Source organism: Camponotus vicinus, unplaced genomic scaffold, assembly GCF_025532165.1.
Source record: "Camponotus vicinus isolate PSW18456_S1 unplaced genomic scaffold, iyCamVici1.0 SCAF_1, whole genome shotgun sequence".
Classification (NCBI taxonomy): domain Eukaryota; kingdom Metazoa; phylum Arthropoda; class Insecta; order Hymenoptera; family Formicidae; genus Camponotus; species Camponotus vicinus.
The window spans coordinates 14,871,530-14,894,899 of record NW_028141945.1 but is presented as its reverse complement, the minus strand read 5'-3'; the positions used below and the strand labels follow the sequence as shown (position 1 = coordinate 14,894,899).

The 23,370-nt window shown below is 28.3% G+C and overlaps 3 protein-coding genes across 3 annotated transcripts; all 3 read right to left on the bottom strand.

Moving 5' to 3' along the window:
- Positions 1-3,347: 3,347 nt before the first annotated feature.
- LOC145976871 (uncharacterized) lies at positions 3,348-6,568 on the bottom strand. The gene is made up of 2 exons (XM_083108334.1): positions 6,451-6,568; positions 3,348-5,060 (listed from the first exon to the last, which is right to left on the bottom strand). The coding sequence occupies exons 1-2, from the start codon at positions 6,451-6,453 to the stop codon at positions 3,687-3,689; spliced, it is 1,377 nt and encodes a 458-aa protein (XP_082964460.1). The 5' UTR covers positions 6,454-6,568; the 3' UTR covers positions 3,348-3,686.
- Positions 6,569-8,705: 2,137 nt separating this feature from the next.
- Positions 8,706-13,133, bottom strand: LOC145976864 (uncharacterized). The gene is made up of 2 exons (XM_083108324.1): positions 13,053-13,133; positions 8,706-10,532 (listed from the first exon to the last, which is right to left on the bottom strand). The coding sequence occupies exons 1-2, from the start codon at positions 13,053-13,055 to the stop codon at positions 9,135-9,137; spliced, it is 1,401 nt and encodes a 466-aa protein (XP_082964450.1). The 5' UTR covers positions 13,056-13,133; the 3' UTR covers positions 8,706-9,134.
- Positions 13,134-14,788: 1,655 nt separating this feature from the next.
- Positions 14,789-17,093, bottom strand: LOC145976857 (uncharacterized). Its single transcript, XM_083108312.1, has 2 exons — positions 17,033-17,093; positions 14,789-16,437 (listed from the first exon to the last, which is right to left on the bottom strand). The coding sequence occupies exons 1-2, from the start codon at positions 17,084-17,086 to the stop codon at positions 15,061-15,063; spliced, it is 1,431 nt and encodes a 476-aa protein (XP_082964438.1). The 5' UTR covers positions 17,087-17,093; the 3' UTR covers positions 14,789-15,060.
- Positions 17,094-23,370: the final 6,277 nt, after the last annotated feature.

The following is a 23,370-nucleotide window of genomic DNA, read 5'->3' as shown; positions in this document are numbered from 1 at the left end:
TCGTCGCGTTTTTCTCGTGAATTCGAGTCGCGATTTATCTTATAAAGATAATCGCAATTGACTCGGACAGTGAGTACTGTATTCGTAAATATTACAGTCATCAAATTGTCTGTCAAAATATCTTCGCATTTATGTGATAATTATATCGCGCGCGATTATAATGTCTATTGAGGCGCTTCGATTATTATATTATAAAAGGTATACATATTACAATCGGATATTCCGAATATTATCGATTTATTTATTCGTCGCGTTTTCTCGGGAATTTTAAATCGCGATTTATCTTATAATTTAATCGTTGACTTATACATTGAAGCTTTGTTTATCTTTCCACGTCTTTAAATATTGTTTTTAATAGTTCGTGCAAAATGCTAGTGCAAATAATTTCTTTTATAATTTAAAAGACGATCAATAACTTTATTAACGACTGTTTTAAACGTGATTCTTTACATTATTTAAATCTTATTAAACTCTACAATTACATCGATTATTAGAGGGAATTTGAAAATCATTCGTTCCGTTATTTTCTATTAAACGTGGCCACAACACGATTTTTAATTATATTTTAAAGCTTATAGAGCTCATTTCATCTTATTCAGCTAATCATGCGCGAAATAGGATATGTATTTTATTCTCAATCGTGAAATTCGTATAAAGTCGCGTATTAATCGCAAATAAATCGGACAGTGAATTTTATGTTCATAAACAATACGGATCACAAATGTTTGCCAAAATATCTTCGTCTGTCATCATTTGTGTGATAATAATTATATCGCACGCGTCTCTATTGATGGTTTCGATTATCATCTTATATAAATTATGTGTATCTCGCAATCGAATATTCCGATTATTGTCGATTTATTTATTCGTCGCGTTTTCTCGCGAATTTTAAATCGCGATTTATTTAGTAATTTAATTGTTAATTTCGAAGTTTATTCTATCTTTTCATTTTGAATATTTCCTTTGATAATCTATATAAAATGCGCCAGTAATGCAAATACTTTCTTTTACAATCGAAGAAACGATCAATAATTTTATTAATGACTCTTTTGATCACGATTATTTACGTTATATAAAACTTATTAAATTCTATTATTGCATATCTATTATTAATAATAAATGTCGCGTAATTAATCTTCGCTAATCAGTCTCGTCTACTATGTAAAAATTTTTAGTAAATTTTATATTATACGTATATTTTGGACATTTTCGTATAATAAATTATTCCACGTAATAAATTATTTTGTATTAAATTTTGAATTATATTTCATATTAAATTTGTATTATATTTTGTCATATATTTTGTAATATGTATTTAGCATAAAAATATTATATTAAGCATAAAAATATTATGTTGGTATGAAAATTATAATAAAAATATATAAAAATAATGTTAGCTATATTAAAATGGAACATATGAATTTTGTATATTTTATATAAAGGAAGAGACTTAAAATATTTTGCAACATCTATATTTTTCGAGTCTTAATTATAAAAACTTCAGAAGAATCAGTGATTAATTTGACAAATTCTATACATGTATTAATAATTAAATTTTTAAATAATTAAAAAAATGATTGATAAATAAAATCAAAGATCAGTTTACTGCTAATTGAGAAGATTTATAGAAATACGGTTAAAAATGTTTTTACCCCACAGCAGGCATTTTGTGTTTTGTAAATAAAAAAATATAAGGTAAATATACCGAATAGGGGATCCAGCCCCAATAACCGTGACCTTGACATATATTGTCGAGGTCACTGTCCTGAGTAACGTGCAGGAGGTTTTAGCCGTCGCTCGTTGTTTATTGAAAAGTTATTAACAAAGGAAGTTTTATAAATGGAACTTAATTTTCGGACACCATGTACAATAACAGACCTCTTGTCGCGTTGAAAGTTATAAACGTGAATAAACGTAAAGAAAAACGAAAAAGAAGGCAAATTAAAGGTAAATAAAAAAAAGGTAAACAATTTAAATTTATATAGAATTTAATACAATTAAAAAATATCACAAATGTATGTGTACACACACACACATACACGCGCGCGCGCGTGCGCGCGCGGGGGGTGCAAGGGGGGTCGGTAGGCAAGGTGGACCTCGCTTTACAACTTACAGCATATATCCATTGTGATTGAATTCTTCGCAATGCATCCCCTACCGGCGGGGTGGTTGCGGGAGGGGGGCCGAAGGCTCCCCTTGCACCCCCCGCGCGCGCGCGCGCGCGCGCGTGTGTGTGTGTGTGCAATGTAAATATTTCTATGTAGAATGTATATGTATAACATATGTCTTGATTTCCACTCAAGAAGTACAGATTTAACGTAAATGGTGTTCGAAAATCAAGTTCCATTTATAAAACTTCTTTTGTTAATAACTTTTTAATAAACAACGAGCGACGGCTAAAACCTACACGTTACTCAGGACAGTGACCTTGACAACATATGTCAAGGTCAAGGTTATTGGGGCTGGGTCCCCTATTCGGTATATTTACCAAATATAAATATGACAATGAATATAGAAAAATATTTATTTCATCTTTGAATATTACAGTATCTTTCGCGATTGAATAATTTATTTACTATCAATTTACATACATAAGTATCTTGTTATACAGCACTAGTGCTACCGGCATTTGTGCACATAGCACGGAACAAAACCAGAAATTGTGCACATTATATATTACCCTCTGAGAACATTCATGGACATTGGCTTTGTAGTTTATGTCCACGTTTTCAATGTCCATAGAGGGAGTATCGCTTTCAGGGATCACCTAAAAGCAGGCCATGACATCTCTCAGTCTTCTCTCTGAGCTGCTCTTCTGGCTGCACTAGTTCAGCCTAAAAAGAACAGATCTTTTTCTATTCTTGAATTGGGGCTGCACTTTTTGAGTTTTTCTTCTTTCTTTTCAATTTTTAAATATTAGATCTATCTCATTTTTAGTATACATTAGTGCAGAAAGTTCAGAAATAAAAAGATCTAAAGGCATATATCAAAAGCTGTGATATCTATTTTCTATTTTGAATGTAAAAGAAAATCATTGTCATTTACATTTACGAATTGATATACATGAAACGAATAAAATATCGTAATAAATAAGTGGAATTTCAAATTTCATTATATCTGATTATAAAAATTAGAATAATCTATCTCATGTTTTATATATTAAAAGAAAAGATTAGACCATTCCCGATTCATCTAATTATTTTAACTTATTAGAAATTATTTTGAAATTATTTCTCAATATTTCATATTATAAATATATGCTCAAGAAATATATTTTAAAATTCGGGAGAAAAGGACAAAGTTTTAATAAATTATTTTTTATATTATTTTATTTATATATTTTTTTAAATCGATTTTTTATTGATATGTTTATATATATATACATGTTATTTTATCTATTATTCTACTACACATATATGTTATTCGTAATTATAAAAAAAGATACATGATTAATAAAAATTAATAAACGACGATTATTACAGAGTTATTGTGTGAATATAAGACCCATTCAAATTATCTTCAATAAATATAGAAGCATTTTTGTATATTTGTCACAATCTCTTTACAAAAGGACTTTATCTTTTTATAAAAGAGCTGGATTATTTTTGTAAGTCGGCAGTTTATAAAAAGTCTTTTGTAAAAATGTAGAATTTACAAAAAAAATATCTGTTGCATTGTAATAACTTTTATTTCGGTTTGCATCTATAAGAATTCCAGTTTGTAGAATAAAATTCCTGCAAACTCACGGTAAGATTCTGCGGCAAATTTTCGAAATAGCTAACATTTAAATATTCCAGTGGATTATTCGCCAGATGCAGCTCCATTAATGGTAACACGTTTGTTAGAGATAAATATTCTAGCAAGGTAAATTCATTATCGTTTAAATTCAAATATTTTAGAGATGTTAAAAATTCATTCCATTCTTCCGGTAGGAAACTTAACTTATTCCTCGACAGATCTAATATTTCTAAAAGCGGAAGTTGAGTGAATGCTTTAACATTAATTTCACTGATCTGATTCTCTCCCAATATTAATTTCGTCAATTTTGGCATTTGTACAAAAGCATTCGAAATTATACTCTTAATATTGTTACAATTAAGGAATAAAATACTAATTATTGTTTCACTTGAAATTTGCGGAACTTCCTCGAGTCTATTAAAACTCAAATCGAGTAATCTTAAAGACTGCAATTTTACAAATGTTCCTGAGTGGAAGTGAGTTATTTTATTTGTGGATAAGTTCAAATAGACCAACTTATTAGTGTCTTCGAAAGCGTTTGATTCAATAGAATCAATTTCGTTTCCAGAAACGGAAAGATACTGCAAATTTTCTAGGCCAGCCATCACTAGATTATCATTATAATATGTATACTGATATGTTAAATAACGCAGATTGTTGTAATCCAAGTTTAGTGTTAATAAGTTTACATGGTTTTTATCAAAAACCAAAGAAGTGAGCGAATTGTCGTGGAGATCAAGAACATGTAAACTATTTGGCAACAATTTTACAAAACCGGTACTTTGTATCTTGTTGCTGGAAAGATCTAGGATCTTCAATTTTGGAAATGGAGTATTCACTTTTGAAGTTAAATCGTAGATATAATTTTTACGGGCAGACAAGATTTCTAAGTTAGGATATTCTTTAAAAATATAAACTTTTACAGATGAGTAACGATAACGATAGGAGGTTGCATTATTCAGATTAAGGAACTTTATATTTTCGTGACCTCCAAAGTCGAAAAGTTTTTGTAAGTCGTTATCAGAAACAATCAATTGAGTCAAATTAGGAAGTTTGTTGAAGGCGCCTCTCTCGATATTACGAATTTGAGTGCTCGTAAAGTTGAGACAAGTAATCCAAGGACTACTAACAAAATTCCGACCAATAGAGGTGATGGTTGCGTTAGCAAAATTAAAAGAAATTATTTCATTTTTGCACAGATGCTCAAACTCATTCGCATAGTCGGGAAATTCCAAGGAGATTTGAATATCATCATTGGCTGATAGTGTGGACCAATAGACGGAAATGATGATAATAAAATATAACTTCATGATATTGGATCTCTGTAAATGTAAATAAAAAATGTCTTTTAAAAATATAGTAAAAATAGTTTTAAATGTAATATTAAATATTATAATAAGTGAAATTATGCTAATATAACTTTAATGACAAAAGCTTGTATAATCATAAGTATAATAAAAAAATTATATGTATAACATGATGGAAAATTTAGATATAAGTTATAGCGAGTATAGTAGTAAAAAGTCCCGTTTTAATAATTATATAATAATTATTATACTATACATAATTATATAATATTATAATATCATGGGCGCCGACAGAATTACTTTTAGGGGGGTGCACTCAAAAGAGGATGCACTGTAAAAACGGTTTTTTCCCAATTCATAATTATATTTTTGTTAACATCGTTTATGTTATTTATTGAATTTTAATAAAGATTCATTAATAATTGAAAAATTCTAATTTTTATATTGCATCTGTTAATATAGTTAAAGAATCTCAATTTTACAATTGCAAATAGTTACAAAGTTACAACTCTTAATAGTTTACAAGTATTTATATATTATATAATTATTAATAGTTAACAAGTATTTATTAAATAAATGTTGGCTTGTAATAAATAATTTGTTAACGCATGCACTATTTATAATTGAAATGAACGATTTTTAAGATCTATCTTATATTTGATAAAAACATCAAATTTAAGATCACAGATATTTGATATAAGCACATCAAATTTAACTTTCCTATGAAAGACATTAAGTTAAAGGAAAATTTAACTTAACATTTATACGCGCCATAAGTATTAAACGGTGGGGATTACTACTTACGGTTGTCAAAATGCTAAACGCATCTGCGCTGTTCTTTTGTTTTATTCATGTTATTTCGAGTCATATCAAAAGATCGCATCGTACAGCCGATGCTGAGTGATTTCCCAAAGGCTTATTACAAATGTTAATTAATATTTAACCATTGCATTTTTGTTCAATTGAAAAAATTATAATCGATATTATTCTATATTACATGATTTTTTTACCGAATTTTTTCTCTGTCCCTTCCCCACTTATTTCATAGGCCAAGGCCAGGGGGGTGCAAGTGCACCGCCTTGCACCCCCCTCCCGGCGCCCATGTATAATACTAATAACTAATATTGATCTAAAATTATTTAATTTAATTGTAATATAAAATATAATTAAAAGTATAATTAAAAGTTAAATTAAATTAAAATTAAAAATATTAATATACATAATTGTATATTATAATATATATTATATAATATAAAAAAATGTATAATAATTATTTTATATAGAGCAGGGAATATAAAAATATATTTTTTCTTAATATGAACAAAAAATATATATATACCAAATATATACAAAAAAATATTTTATTTATTTTAAATTTTTTCAAAATATGAAATTATAAACATACCATTTTAATCAAATGCTTTCTTCAAAAAATTATCCAAATTTGTTAGTAATTATATCTTGTGAATATACGCTCCTCTCGTAACAACTGCTCTTTGAATACTGAAATCCATTGTCAGTTCTGATAAATTTTAAACCGATATAATATGTCGCTTCACTTAGATATATGTACATTCCGGACACAACCCGAAGTAGTACAGTCTTAAGTTTATCAAAAAGTTATTTCACTATAACATTCAATAAAATAAGTCAAATTTTCTTTTGTAAATTTAATTTATTATAGAGATCTTAAGATTATCTTTTTCAATATATATAGTACATACATAGAAAAAAAAATAAAAAATTCAAAATTTATGATAGCAAAAAATATAAAAATTTTTAAATTATCTATATATACTTACGCCAAGAAAACATACTTTTCTATATTTATATATAGTTTCGTTATTTTTCTTGTAAACTTTTGATTTTTTTCGAGATACTGCATGATATCTTTTTAGAATAATATCAAATAGCAATAAGAAAAAAATACTAAAAATTGAAAAAGCTAAAATTAATGATAAAAATAAGAAAAAAATAAGATAGAAAAGTTTGATTATATGTATTTTGTGTTTCATGAGAGAAACAGCTCGATTTTCGTCCATTATATATAGATCTTTAAATATCATTTCGTTGTGAAATATTTTGACAGAATACACTTAAACTTCAAGACCTTGAGAATTTATCACAGTTTAATAAATTAAAATATTTTTTCTTATATGCGACAATTTTGTTAACGCGATATTGATCATTATCTTCAAATTTCAGAAATCAGATTTCGTTTTGCATCTCTTGCATGAAAATATGCGAGTTATACAAACATTAACACTTATCAAAATAATCAATCTTAACTTTAAAATAGTATACACGTACGACAGCTACTCCAAACTGACTATACAAAAGGTTTCTTTAGGTCTGTTTTTTTTTATTGAACTGAACTTTTTAGCTGAACTGGCTGCATTAGTTCAGTCAAAAACAACAGATCTTGTTCTATTCTTGAATTGGCTACACTTTTTGATTCTCCTGTTTTTCTTTCCAACTTCTAAATATAGATCTATCTCATTTTTACTATACAGGGTGTCCCATTTTAAAAGTTCCACCCTCATAACTTTTTTAATTTTGATTGTAGAAAAAAATGTTTCAGACAAAAGTTATATGGCTTGAAGGGGGCCATCAGATGGTGGCAATGATTTGATTTTGGAGAGTCATTTGTAGGTCACGTGAAGGTCACCGTCAATTTCTTAAACGGAACTCTATTTTTTATTGCATATTCTTGTAGCTTATCTCGAGGGCTTTCCAAAACACTATAATAAAATATTTTTCCCTCAAGTACTTTTTGAGTTATAAGGCTTGAAATCATTTATTAATTTTACATAAACCGTAAAATATCTAATAAAATATTCATTTTTCGATTATATTACCTTAATACTATTATGTACAAAATAATGAGAGTAATCAATTGGTGTAAAGAAAATATACAGTTGTTTGTAAGAAAAAATATGGAATTGTTAATTGCAAATTACATATTTTTTCTATATTAAAGTAAGATAATCGAAAAATGAATATTTTACAAGATATTTTACGGTTTATGTAAAATTAAAAAATGATTTCAAGCCTTATGACTCAAAAAGTACTTGAGGGAAAAATATTTTATTATAGTGTTTTGGAAAGCCTCGAGATAAGCTGCAAGAATATGCAATAAAAAATAGAGAGTTCCATTTAAGAAATTGACGGTGACCTTCACGTGACCTTCAAATGACTCTCCAAGGTCAAATCATTGCCACCATCTGATGGCCCCCTTCAAGCCATATAACTTTTGTCTGAAACACTTTTTTCTACAATCAAAATTAAAAAAGTTATGAGGGTGGAACTTTTAAAATGGGACACCCTGTATGTTAGGAAGTTCAGAAATAAAATCTAAAGGCATATCAAAAGCTATGATAATCTATTTTCTGTCTTGAAGGCAAGAGAAGATCATTTATGAATTGATACATGAAACGAATAAAATATCGTAATAAATAAGCGGAATTTCAAATTTCATTATATTTGATTATAAAAATTAGAATAATCTCTCATGTTTTATATATTAAAAAAAAAGATTAGACCATTCCCGATTCATCTAATTATTTTAACTTATTAGAAATTTTTTTGAAAATTTTTCAATATTTCATATTACAAATATATGCTCAAGAAATGTATTTTAAAATTCGGGAGAGGAGGGTAAAGTTTTAATAAATTGTTTTTTATATTATTTTATTTATATATTTTTTTAAACCGATTTTTTGTCGATATGTTATTTTATCTATTGTTCTGCTACATATATGTTATTCGTAATTATAAAAAAAGATACACATAACATGATTAATTAATATTAATAAAAATTAATAAACGACGATTATACAGAGTTATTATGTGAATATAAGATCCATCATTCAATTTATCTCCAATAAAAATAGAAGCACTTTTGTATATTTGTCACAATCTCTTTACAAATGGACTTTATCTTTTTATAAAAGAGCTAGTTTATATATATATATATATATATATATATATATATATATATATATATATATATATTTCTTTGTAAGTCGGCAGTTTATAAAAAGAGTCTTTTCTGAAAACGTTGAATTTACAAAAGTGTTCTCTCTTGACTTACGGAGGGATCTCCCAGTTCTCCATATTCTTCCAGTTTATATATAGTGGTACAGTGGATCTGCATCTAGCAGAATTCCAGTTTGCAGAGTTAAATTCCTGCAAACTTACGGTAAGATTCTGCGGCAAGTTTTCGAAATAGCTAATATTTAAATATTCCAGTGGATTATTCGCCAGATGCAGCTCCATTAATGGTAACACGTTTGTTAGGGATAAAGATTCTAGTGAGATAAATTGATTATTGTTTAAATTCAAATATTTTAGAGATATTAAAAATTCACTCCATCCTTCTGGTAGGAAACTTAATTTATTCCTCGACAGATCTAATATTTCTAAAAGCGAAAGTTGAGCGAATGCTTTAACATTAATTTCGCTGATCTGATTTCCTCCCAATAATAATTTCATCAATTTTGGCATTTGTACAAAAGCGTTTGAAATTATACTCTTAATATTATTACAATTAAGGAATAAAATACTAATAATTGTTTCACTTGAAATTTGCGGAATTTCCTCGAGCATATTAAAACTCAAATCGAGTAATCTTAAAGACTGCAATTTTACAAATGTTCCTGAGTGGAAGTGAGTTATTTTATTTGTGGATAAGTTCAAATAGACCAACTTATTAGTGTCTTCGAAAGCGTTTGATTCAATAGAATCAATTTCGTTTCCAGAAACGGAAAGATACTGCAAATTTTCTAGGCCAGCCATCACATTCATTATATAACGCAGATTGTTGTAATTCAAGTTTAGTGCCGATAAGTTTACATGATTTTTATCAAAAACCAAAGAAGTGAGCGAATTGTGGTGGAGATCAAGAAAGTGTAAACTATTTGGCAACAATTTTACAAAATCGGTACTTTGTATCTGGTTGCTGGAAAGGTCTAGGATCTTCAGTTTTGGAAATGGAATATTCACGTTTGAAGTTAAATCTCTGATATAATTTTTACGGGCAGACAAGATTTCTAAGTTAGGATATTCTTCAAAAATATAAATTATATCAGATGAGTAACTATAGGAGGTTGCACTATTCAGATTAAGGAACTTTAAATTTTCGTGACCTCCAAAGTTGAAAAGTTTTTGTAAGTCGATATTATTATCAGAAAAAATCAATTGAGTCAAATTAGGAAGTTTGTTGAAGGCGCCTCTCTCGATATTGCTAATTTGAGTGCTTGTGAAGTTGAGACAAGTAATCCAAGGACTACTAATAAAATCACGACCAATAGAGGTGATTGTTGTGTTAGCAAAGTTAAAAGAAATTATTTCATTTTTGCACAGATGTTCAATCTCATTTGCATAGTCGGGAAACTCCAAGGAGGTTTGAATATCATCATTGGCTGATAGTATGGACCAACAGACGGAAATGATGATAATAAAATAAAACTTCATGATATTGGATCTCTGTAAATATAGTAAAAAATGTCTTTTAAAGATATAGTACAGTGCAATTTGCAATTAACAATTACATATTTTTTCTCAAAAACAACTATGTTTTTTATTTACACTAATTGATTCCTCACATTGTTCTGTGCACAAAAGTATTAAGGTAAGATAATCGAAAAATGAATATTTTACTAGATATTTTATGGTTTATGTAAAATTAAGAAATTATTTCAAGCCTCATAACTCGAAAAGTACTTAATGAAAAAATACTTAATTATAGTGTTTTGGAAAGCTCTCGAGATAAGCTACAAGAATATTCAAAAATACATAGGATGTTCCATTTAAGAAATTCAAGGTGACCATCATGTGACCTTCAAATGACTCTTCAAGGTCAAACCAATGGCACTATCTTATGTCCCCCTTCGAACCAAACAACTTTTGTTTGAAACATTTTTTTCTTAAATGCTTTCCTAAAGAGATAATCTAGTAGAACTTTTAAAATGGGACACCCTGTATATACAAAATACACTCAGTCCAAAAAAAGCGGTACACCTAAAATTTGGAAAAAAATCACCAAATTTCAAATGACGATAACTTCGTAAAGAATAAAGATAGAAAGGTCTGTAAAAAATGAAACTGAAGCTTGGAATCTTTACTTTAAAAACTGATTTATTTCAATGTTGCGAGATAAATTTATTTAAAATGGCGGATGACAAAGCAAGAGCATGCGAAATTGAAAAATAATGGTTCGGGTTTGCCACGGCACATGGCGTGAGTCAAATGTCGCAACTCAATGGGATAAAAAGCATATGATAGTACAGAGTTTCTTCTTTAAAATGCTTTTTTATTCATCTCGATACGATGATTTTTCGCCGAGACATTCGCATTTGAATAAGACGGCAGCTTTTTACTTTAAATGCGAATAACTCTCCAAAAAATCATTGTATCGAGACGAACAAAAAAGCATTTTAAAAAAGGAGACTCTGTACTCACATGCGTTTTATCTTATTGAGCTGTGACATCAAACTCTCGCCATGTGCCGTTGCGAACTCGGGCCATTTTTTTTCAATTTTGCATGCTCTCGTTTTGTCATCCGCCATTTTCAGAAAAATTGTCGTACAAAATTGCAGTCATATAAAATTTCGAAAACTAGAAATACGAACCTTTAAAATGCTTTTTGTAAAATCCTTCTAGCTGTATTAGGTGCTGAGATATTCAATTTTGAATTTTTAGCAACGCCGAATTGCAAGAATAAAAATCCCGTGGTTTGCTAGTACCGCAGTATCTTAAGACTCCAAACCGTACTCGTGATTGTGTGCGTATTAGTGAGTGTAGGTCCGCGCGCAGGCGCACGTGTGTGTGTATGTGTTAGTGAGTGTGCGTGCGTGTATATGTGTGTACGTGTGTGCGTGCGCGCGCGCGTGTGTGTTGTGTGTGTTCACCTCAAGGATAAGGACCCCGTAGCTCGTCAGCTTCACAGTATTTTACGACTCCAAACCCTTCTTGTACGTACATTTGTGCGCGAGTATGTGTATGTGTGTGTGTAATAAAGAGAGAGAGAGAGAGAGAGAAAGAGAAAGAGAGGACACTGTATTAGTAGTGTGTGTGACCACCTCTTGCACGAATTACACACACATACACGCACGCACGCACACTCACTAACAACATACGCACACAACCACGAGTACGGTTTGGAGTCTTAAGATACCACGGTACTAGCGAACCACGGAATTTTTATTCTTGCAATTCGGTGTTGCTAAAAATTCAAAATTGAATATCTCAGCACCTAATACAGCTAGAAGGATTTTACAAAAAGCATTTTAAAGGTTCGTATTTCTAGTTTTCGAAATTTTATATGATTGCAATTTTGTACGACAATTTTTCTGAAAATGGCGGATGACAAAACGAGAGCATGCAAAATTGAAAAAAAATGGCCCGAGTTCGCAACGGCACATGGCGAGAGTTTAATGTCGCAACTCCATGAGATAAAACACATATGAGTACAGAGTCTCCTTTTTAAAATGCTTTTTTGTTCGTCTCGATACAATGATTTTTTGAAGAGTTATTCGCATTTAAAGTAAAAAGCTGTCTTCTTATTCAAATGCGAATGTCTCGGCGAAAAATCATTGTATCGAGATGAATAAAAAAACATTTTAAAGAAGAAACTCTGTACTATCATATGCTTTTTATCCCATTGAGTTGCGACATTTGACTCACGCCATGTGCCGTGGCAAACTCGGACCATTATTTTTCAATTTCGCATGCTCTTGCTTTGTCATCCGCCATTTTAAATAAATTTATCTCGCAACATTGAAATAAATCGGTTTTTAAAGTAGAGATTCCAAGCTTCAGTTTTATTTTTTACAGACCTTTCTGTCCTTATTATTTACGAAGTTATCGTCATTTGAAATTTGGTGATTTTTTCCCAAATTTTAAGTGTACCGCTTTTTTTTAGACTGAGTGTATATACAAAATAAAATATATCCAAAAAATATTTCATTTATTTTAAACTTTTTCAAAATATGAAACTAAGCATACCATTTTAATCAAATGCTTTCTTCAAACAATTATTCAAATTTGTTAGTAATTATCTTGCGAATATACGGTCTTCTCGTAACAACTGCTCTTTGAATACTGAAATCCATGCTGACATGTCAGTTCTAATAAAATTTTAAACCGATATAATATATGTCGTTAATATCTGTGTATTAAAGAATTAAAAATATATGATAACCAATACATCCTGTTTATTTATGATTAACTAAAGCAACAGATAATTTTTTCTCGTTTATCTGAGTTGGATATCTATTCCGGATACAGCCCGCAAGACTTAAGTTTATAAAAAGTTATTTCGCTATAACATTCAATAAAATAAGTCAAATTTTTTTCTGTAAATTTAGTTTATTATAGAGATCTTAAGATTATTTTTTTCAATATATATAGTACATACATAGAAGAAAAAGTAAAAAATGCAGGTATAACAAATTTCAAATTTATGACAGGGAAAAATATGAAAATTCTTAAATTATCTATCATATACTTATCATATATACTTATTACGCGGAGAAAACATACTTTTCTATATTTATGTATAATTTCGTTATTTTTCTTGTAAACTTTTGATTTTTTTTTCGAGATACTGCATATGATATCTTTTTAGAATAATATCAAATAGCAATAAGCAAAAAAATACTGAAAATTGAAAAAGCTAAAATAAATGAAAAAAATTATTAAAAAAATAAGATAGAAAAGTTCGATTGTATGTATTTTGTGTTTCATGAAAGAGAAACAGTTCAATTTTCGTCCATTACGTATAAATCTTTGAATATCATTTCGTTATGAAGTATTTCGACAGAATACATTTAAACTTCAAGACCTTGAGAATTTATCACAGTTTAATATATAAATTAAAATATTTTTTTTATATGCGACACATTTGTAACGTTAACGCGATATCGATCATTATCTTCAAATTTCAGAAATCAGATTTCGTTTTGCATCTCTTGCATGAAAATATGTGAGTTATACAAACATTAACACTTATCAAAATAATCAATCTGAACTTTAAAATAGTATACACGTACGACAGCTACTCTAAACTGACTATACAAAAGGTTTCTTTAGGTCTGTTTTTTTTTATTGAACTGAACTTTTTAGCTGAACTGGCTGCATTAGTTCAGTTAAAAACAACAAATTTTGTTCTATTCTTGAATTGGCTACATTTTTTGGACAAAGTTTTGATTTTCCTGTTTTTCTTTCCAACTTCTAAATATAGATCTATCTCATTTTTACTATATATTAGAAAGTTCAGAAATAAAATCTAAAGGCATATCGAAAGCTATGATATCTATTTTCTATCTTGAAGGCAAGAGAAGATTATTCATGCATTGATACATAAAACGAATAAAATATCGTAATAAATAAGCGGAATTTCAAATTTCATTATATTTGATTATGAAAATTAGAATAATCTATCTCATGTTTTATATATAAAAAAAGCATTAGAGCATTCCCGATTCATCTAATTATTTTAACTTATTAGAAATTATTTTGAAAATATTTCTCAATATTTCATATTATAAATATATGCTCAAGAAATATATTTTAAAATTCGGGAGAAAAGGACAAAGTTTTAATAAATTATTTTTTATATTATTTTATTTATATATTTTTTTAAATCGATTTTTTTTTGATATGTTTATATATATATATATATATATATATATATGTATATATATATATACATGTTATTTTATCTATTATTCTACTACACATATATGTTATTCGTAATTATAAAAAAAGATACATGATTAATAAAAATTAATAAACGACGATTATTACAGAGTTATTGTGTGAATATAAGACCCATTCAAATTATCTTCAATAAATATAGAAGCATTTTTGTATATTTGTCACAATCTCTTTACAAAAGGACTTTATCTTTTTATAAAAGAGCTGGATTATTTTTGTAAGTCGGCAGTTTATAAAAAGTCTTTTGTAAAAATGTAGAATTTACAAAAAAATATCTGTTGCATTGTAATAACTTTTATTTCGGTTTGCATCTATAAGAATTCCAGTTTGTAGAGTAAAATTCCTGCAAACTCACGGTAAGATTCTGCGGCAAATTTTCGAAATAGCTAACATTTAAATATTCCAGTGGATTATTCGCCAGATGCAGCTCCATTAATGGTAACACGTTTGTTAGAGATAAATATTCTAGCAAGGTAAATTCATTATCGTTTAAATTCAAATATTTTAGAGATGTTAAAAATTCATTCCATTCTTCCGGTAGGAAACTTAACTTATTCCTCGACAGATCTAATATTTCTAAAAGCGGAAGTTGAGTGAATGCTTTAACATTAATTTCACTGATCTGATTCTCTCCCAATATTAATTTCGTCAATTTTGGCATTTGTACAAAAGCATTCGAAATTATACTCTTAATATTGTTACAATTAAGGAATAAAATACTAATTATTGTTTCACTTGAAATTTGCGGAACTTCCTCGAGTCTATTAAAACTCAAATCGAGTAATCTTAAAGACTGCAATTTTACAAATGTTCCTGAGTGGAAGTGAGTTATTTTATTTGTGGATAAGTTCAAATAGACCAACTTATTAGTGTCTTCGAAAGCGTTTGATTCAATAGAATCAATTTCGTTTCCAGAAACGGAAAGATACTGCAAATTTTCTAGGCCAGCCATCACTAGATTATCATTATAATTATATGTATACTGATATGTTAAATGACGCAGATTGTTGTAATCCAAGTTTAGTGTTAATAAGTTTACATGGTTTTTATCAAAAACCAAAGAAGTGAGCGAATTGTCGTGGAGATCAAGAACATGTAAACTATTTGGCAACAATTTTACAAAACCGGTACTTTGTATCTTGTTGCTGGAAAGATCTAGGATCTTCAATTTTGGAAATGGAGTATTCACTTCTGAAATTAAATCTCTGATATAATTCTTACGGGCAGACAAGGTTTCTAAGTTAGGATATTCTTCAAAAATATAAACTATATCAGATGAGTAACGATAGGAGGTTGCACTATTCAGATTAAGGAACTTTATATTTTCGTGACCTCCAAAGTCGAAAAGTTTTTGTAAGTCGATATTATTATTAGAAAGAATCAATTGAGTCAAATTAGGAAGTTTGTTGAAGGCGCCTTTCTCGATATTGCGAATTTGAGTGCTCGTGAAATTGAGACAAGTAATCCAAGGACTACTAATAAAATCCCGACCAATAGAGGTGATTGTTGTGTTAGCAAAGTTAAAAGAAATTATTTCATTTTTGCACACATGTTCAAACTCATTCACATAGTCCGGAAATTCCAAGGAGATTTGAATATCATCATTGGCTGATAGTATGGACCAACAGACGGAAATGATGATAATAAAATATAACTTCATGATATTGGATCTCTGTAAATATGGTAAAAAATTTTTTTAAAAATATAGTAAAAATGGTTTTAAATGTAATATTAAGTATTATAATAAGTGAAATTATGCTAATATAACTTTAATGACAAAAGCCTGTATAATCATAAGTATAATAAAAAAATTATATGTATAACATGATGAAAAATTTAGAAATATAAGTTATAGCGAGTATAGTAGTAAAAAGTCCCGTTTTAATAATTATATAATAATTATTATACTATACATAACTATATAATATTATAATACTAATAACTAATATTGATCTAACATTATTTAATTTAATTGTAATGTAAAATATAATTAAAAGTATAATTAAAAATTAAATTAATTAAAAATATTAATATATATAATTGTATATTATAATATATATTATATAATATAAAAAAATGTATAATAATTATTTTATGTAGCATGTAAGAATACAAAAATAATTTTTATTAATATAAAAAAATATATATACAAAATTTATACAAAAAAAATGTTTTATTTTAAACTTTTTCAAAATGATATGAAATTAAGTATACCATTTTAATAAAATGCTTTCTTCAAAAAACTATCCAAATTTGTTAGTAATTACCTTGTGAATATGCGCTCCTCTCGTAACTACTGCTCTTTGAATACTGAAATCCATCGTCAATTCTTATAAAATTTTAAACCGATGTAATAGGTCGCTTAGTCATGCATATATTTTAAATATACACAGTACAGGACAAAAATATATCACTTTTATGTTTTTTGAGGATAACTTAATTTAAAGTATATTTCTATCTAATTACATACGTTTTAATACTAGATATATAAATTACTGAATAATAGACTTTTTATTAAATAATAGCAATGTAAAAAAAACTAATTAAATATATGCACTTGGAATTAAGTTAGCTAAAAACATAAAGGTGATATATTTTTGGCCGGTACTATACATTCCGGATACAGCCCGAAGCAAGGCTACCAGATTGCATACGCTGCGTCCAGCGGCGGCACGATTTGTATCCCCACCACTTTCGCGCACTAAGGTATAAGCTCTCATCCGTGTACGCTCGACATTCGGTCATCTTCGGTTTACAGAGGAAGACGGATAGATTAGCTTCTGTCCCCTTCTCTCCTGAGAGGTCTATTGTATCTTATCTATCTCTCTGAATACAATAGCTATGTGATCCTCGAAATCTCGAGCTGGCGAATTGGCGATGCAAGTTGCATCGTTGCAAGTATCGCAGCGATACTTATTATCACACATAATATTTTCCTATTGATTTTTTTTTATAAAAGTTTATATGTTGTTTAAAAAAGAGAATATAACATATACAAAAACAAATTTTACATATTTTTATCTAAATTTTTATCTAACATTTTTATCTCAATTTTTATCTAAATTTTTCCACTCTTGGCCAATATGTACGCTTTTTTATTAAAAAAAAATTTCTTTAAAAAAATAATTGTAATAAAATAATATTTAAATTTATTTTAATAGAATTGTATTTTGTTATTATTATTTTGTATTAATGTATGACGTACATCTTGTTGCTCAACGGAAACCGCGAGAAGGTGGTGGTCTCTTCCGTTAAAAAGGAAATGTAAAAAATTTAATAAATGAATAATAATAAAAATTAAATTAAATTAAAATAATAAAATAATGATAAATAATAAATAAAAATAAAAAATAAAATTATAATAAAATATAATCAATTTTCTAATTGATAAAAGGTCAAAATATTATTTCACATTTCCTTACATACATATATATATATTAAAAAATAAGTGTGTAAAGATATATATATATATATGTATATATATATATATATATATATATATATATATATATATATACATACATGTGTGTGTGTGTGTGTGTGTGTATATATATATATATATATATATATATATATATATATATATATATATCTATCTTTACACACTTATTTTTTAAGTGATGTATATAAAAGTTTATTTTAAAATTATTTATCGCAGGAAGGGCCTGCTACACTGAGAAAAAGGAATTGTTGAATTAAATAAATAACTTTAGTTGACTTCTATTTTGTTAATTCAATGCTAAAATTGTCTAAATAACAAAAAATGTGTTTTAATTAACAAAATAAGTGATTGAGACACTTGAATCAATTAGTTGAATGGGTATAGTTGCATGAACACCATTATGTGTTACTGGAACTAAAAAGATATGTTGAATGAACTGAATCAAAATCTGAGTAACTGCACATATTGTTAAACTAAAAAATTTGGAAAAACAATTTTGATGGTTTGAAACAATCAAATATTCCATTTTATTAATCTTGTTCGCATGTTACGATGAACTAAATCTTCAGTTAGATACAAGATATATTACAACTAATAGTCTGAACTTGATGTAACGAAATAATGATTTGAGAGAAATCATAAAACAAATACAATTTATACATTTAGTTAATTGAATCAATTATTGTATTGAATTTTCTCGACATTGTTGTATCATTTCAAGACCAAAATTAATTGAATTAAATACGATAATATTCATATACTTCCACGAGCTTCACGCCTCGCCTCTAGATGGCGAAAAGGAAAACGCCTAACCCGAAAGTGACATTCATCTGAGACAGTAATATAAGGCCGCGACACAGGTCCCACCATTGACATCTGAATAGATAGACGGAGCATTAGCTATCGATTAGGACGAGGGGGGCTTTGATATTCGCGGTAAGGGAGGACTCTATGAACTTCGGTTGAATTCGGTTATTCCCGATAATGATCGGTTAATAATTCGACTCCAATCATTGACATCAAAGTTCAGCTCACATGTATTGTGCGAAGTTGTGTTGTGACTAATGTCATATTATTTTTATATTTATTATATTATTTTTAAATTTATATATATTTAATATTGTTTAATATATAATATATATATTTATTTCTTTATTTATTTACTTATTAAATAATATATATACATAATATTATATATATATATATATATATATATATATATATATATATATATATATACATATATTAGTGATGTAACGAATGTGCGATTTTGGATATTCGCGAATGCGAATGCGGATGCGAATATTTGTTGCCGACATTCGCGAATGCGGATGCGAATGCGAATATTGACTTGCATTTTATCCGATATAGCAAGACAATTATTATGTATTCCACCCACTAGCGTACCTAGTGAGCGATTTTTTAGTGGAGCCAGTCTACTTTACACGCCCCACCGTAATAGATTGGATGGAGAAAAAGCGTCAAAACTTCTTTTTTTAAAATTTAATATGCCTTTACTTGAATTTAATTATTAATTTTTTTGTTACAGTTTATTAGAATGTCAGTAAAAGTCAATTCCAAAAATTAGCCTATATAAACGTGCTTGTGACTTGAGTATCAGTATAAAAATTATTATTTTTGTGTGTTAATTTTATTACAAAGTTCTGCAAAATGATCAAAGACTTTATCTTTTAGTTATTTATCAAGAGCTAAATATTTAAACAGTTATTCATAAACGACTTACTAGTTTTCTGCTGACTTAAATATTAGTAGAAAAATATAAGTATCTCATTTATTTCATTATTTTAATCAGAGAGTAGGAGAAATAAGATAATTTTGTTTTTGTTTATTTTATTACGGAGTTTCATGAAAATTGTTTAAAAACTTTGTTTATTTGTTATTCAGAGATAAATATGCAATACTGTGAGTATAAAAAACAATATTGAATAATTTAAACTCAAGAAGACTGCTGAATTGTTTAGTTCCTATCTTAGCCAAATAAGATCTAGTCAATTTGTGTAGTTGTAAGTAAAATACTTATGTTTTTGGTTTTCGGTCAACAAAATTATTAATACATTGTAAAATTTACAATGTAAATCTTTAAGGCTGGTCAACTTAATAAAGAAAAATTATTGTCTAGTTTTTTTTACAACATTTTATATATCTCTTCCTTTAAAGAAACCAACTTTTACTAAAGTTATATTCGAAAAACATTCGCATATTTTCTGCGAATACGAATGCGAATGCGAATACTTTGAAATCAGCGAATATTCGCGAATGCGAATGCGAATGCGAATATTCGTTACGTCACTAATATATATATATATGTATATATATGTATGTATATTTTATATATTATTCAATATTATTATATATTTTCATATTATTTTTATATTTAGCGGCGTTAGCGATTTTCTCTAAATAAACACTTTTTAAACATTTCTGTGAAAATCTAGTTGAGAATCGATGATGTCAATGGAATCGTCATGTAATGTCAAATTGTGCCGAATATAGTCGAACGTTGACGGAATTAACCGAAGTTCATGCACTCCCCCCTTACTGCATTTATCAGTTACCCCTCTCAAAATGCTCCGTCTATCTATTCAGATGTCAATGGGTCCCACGAATCACGGTTTATCGATTAAAGAACGATATTATAGCCGCATCTCCTATAGCTTTTGCAAGGAGCTCCAGAGCTCCATGTAATTAAGCAAACGGTTAATTTTTTTTTAATTCCATCATATATGTATCTATATACAGAGAACATTAAATCGATCAAGTTTTTGAGAAATGACATTAAAATAAAAATTTAGTAGTTAGCTAACTTGACGAAAAATTATTCTGTTTTTAATGGATATATTGTCATAAGGATTATATATTCGCTCAAAACATTGAAACATATACACAGAAGAACAACTCATTTACTTCGCCCAAACAGATTTCTAGTTCTCACTATATCTATTTCAGTTGATCTAAAATAATATTTAGTTCAATTAACTACTTTTCATTATTTTAAACAATTATGTAATCTTATTATTCGGCCTGTATATGCTGTTGGCAGCCCGTGACCGCCGGATTTAGTTAATTCAACAAAATTTTCAATGTTTTTACAAAATTTTTTTCTCAGTGTATGTCAGCATCCGCATGGACTTTTAAATTGTTTTTATTAGCGGCATATAATTTATCCGCCGACATAAGAGATAAATGCTCTTCATTAATGAGCATATTTAAAGCTGTTTCTCCTCTAGTTTTTAATGCGGACTTAAACACACAAATAGCATTAACGGAAACCGTTGAAAAGTTATTACGTGTTTTCGTTTTTAAATTGTTCAAAAGAGAAAACATTCTCTCAGGATCGGCATTAGAATTCGGAAGCGTTCGAATAGTATTTATAATATTCGTTAAATTGGAATATTTAGGAACATTATTCGTGTGCCGACGTTGTAAAATTGCTTTCCACATATTGTCAAAATTTAATTTAGAAAAATTTTGTTTTTCTTCCACTGTAAGGTCTGATGCTAATGCAATCCATTCTTTTTTTAAAGCATCTTCATCAAAACCGCCGAGAGTTTTAGCCGAGAGAAACATCATCAAATGATGTTTGTCTATTATTATCGAATAAACTTACAGATGGTTGAAAAACTTGTAACTTTAATAAAAATTCATTATTTATAGGTAACCTTTTACAAATTTCTTCTGCAGCAGTCACATAAAATGTTAAACAGTTCTCTCGAACAATTTTAACTATGTTTATGTGATCTTTCAACGTTAATTCGTTCAGATATTCCTCACATTCTGATCCCAAATAATTTCATTAATAGGTTTTTGATTTTCTTTTAATGAGAATATAATATTTGAAGAAAATGGTTTTAAATATTCTTCTTTTATAAAATTTCGACTTTCTTTTATAAAATTTGGAAAAGAAAGTTTTTAGATTTTGGCTGCAATAAATGGATTCTCGTTTCTGACGCTTGAAAGAATGCATTAAATGCGTAAAAAGAATTTAAAACATATTAAAAAAAAAAATACGTTTCAGAAAAAACGTTTGATACAAAAGTTTCTTATTTTTTCATGTACAATTCGAATCTGTAATAAAAAGTACCATGTTCCTCTAAAAAAATTCAACTTCCGATCCGGATGGCGTATTTCCGGTCGGAATCAGAAGTTGAAAATATCACCATTTGATAGAGCGTACCCGATTTACTTAAAAATTGTTCGCGATTTTTGATAAAAGCCATTTATTTTCATTTTAAAAGGGATGTACGGGTGGACACCCTGTATATCCAAATATATATTCAAAATATTATATGTGTTTGACATTGTTTTCTTCTCGACTCATATCGACTGTTATCGACTAATTGTTGATTGTTGACTGTGCTCGTCTTGCGAATACGTTCGTGACCCAGTCAAAAGATAGTTCAAAGCAATCGACAAAAGATTGGTGATATTGTGCCGACGAGAAAATAAATTAAGTTAAGAATAGATAGAATCAAAATGTGTGATCAATTAACCAAAAAACGTAAGCGAAATTTTTTAGAAGCTTGGCTTAGTGATGATCGATATAAATCTTGGATACGCAAAGTACCATCCGACGATAGTCTTTATTATTGTAGTATATGCAATAATAATTATTCGTGCAATTCAACACTATCAAGACATGCGGATTCTGCGTGTCACAAAAATAATATTAAGGTAAATACGCTAACTGATAATAATAATAATGTTGATTCGCCAATAAAAAAATTGCGTAAATCAAAATTTCAACAAAAATGGTTAGAAATTCAGCAATTTAAATGTTGGTTATGTGAAGTGCCACATGATGCAAGCTTATTTTTTTGTTCGATTTGTGATAAATCTATCGCTGGCGGTTTATCGCAAATCTATCGTCACGCAGAATCTAATGTTCATATAAATAAAGAAAAAAATTATATTGAAACAAGAGTTTCGAATGAGGATTCAAATATACAAATTAATGAATCACTTTTATCTTTTGATGAGCGTAAAAAATCAGCGGAAATCAGATATGCCGCATTAATTGCTGAGAAAAATATTCCTTATCAAACGGCAAAAGAAATTCTTAATTTTTTCCAACATATAAGAAAAGATCCTAATGTGTTGAATAGTATGAGTATGGGCCGAACAAAATGTACAAATATTTACAAA

Coding starts and splice junctions, on each gene's coding strand:
- LOC145976857 (XM_083108312.1), bottom strand. CDS start 17,086: ATGGATTTCAGTATTCAAAGAGCAGTAGTTACGAGAGGAGCGCATATT. Junction 16,438..17,032: donor GAGGAGCGCATATTCACAAG/GTAATTACTAAC, acceptor CCATATTTACAG/AGATCCAATATCATGAAGTT.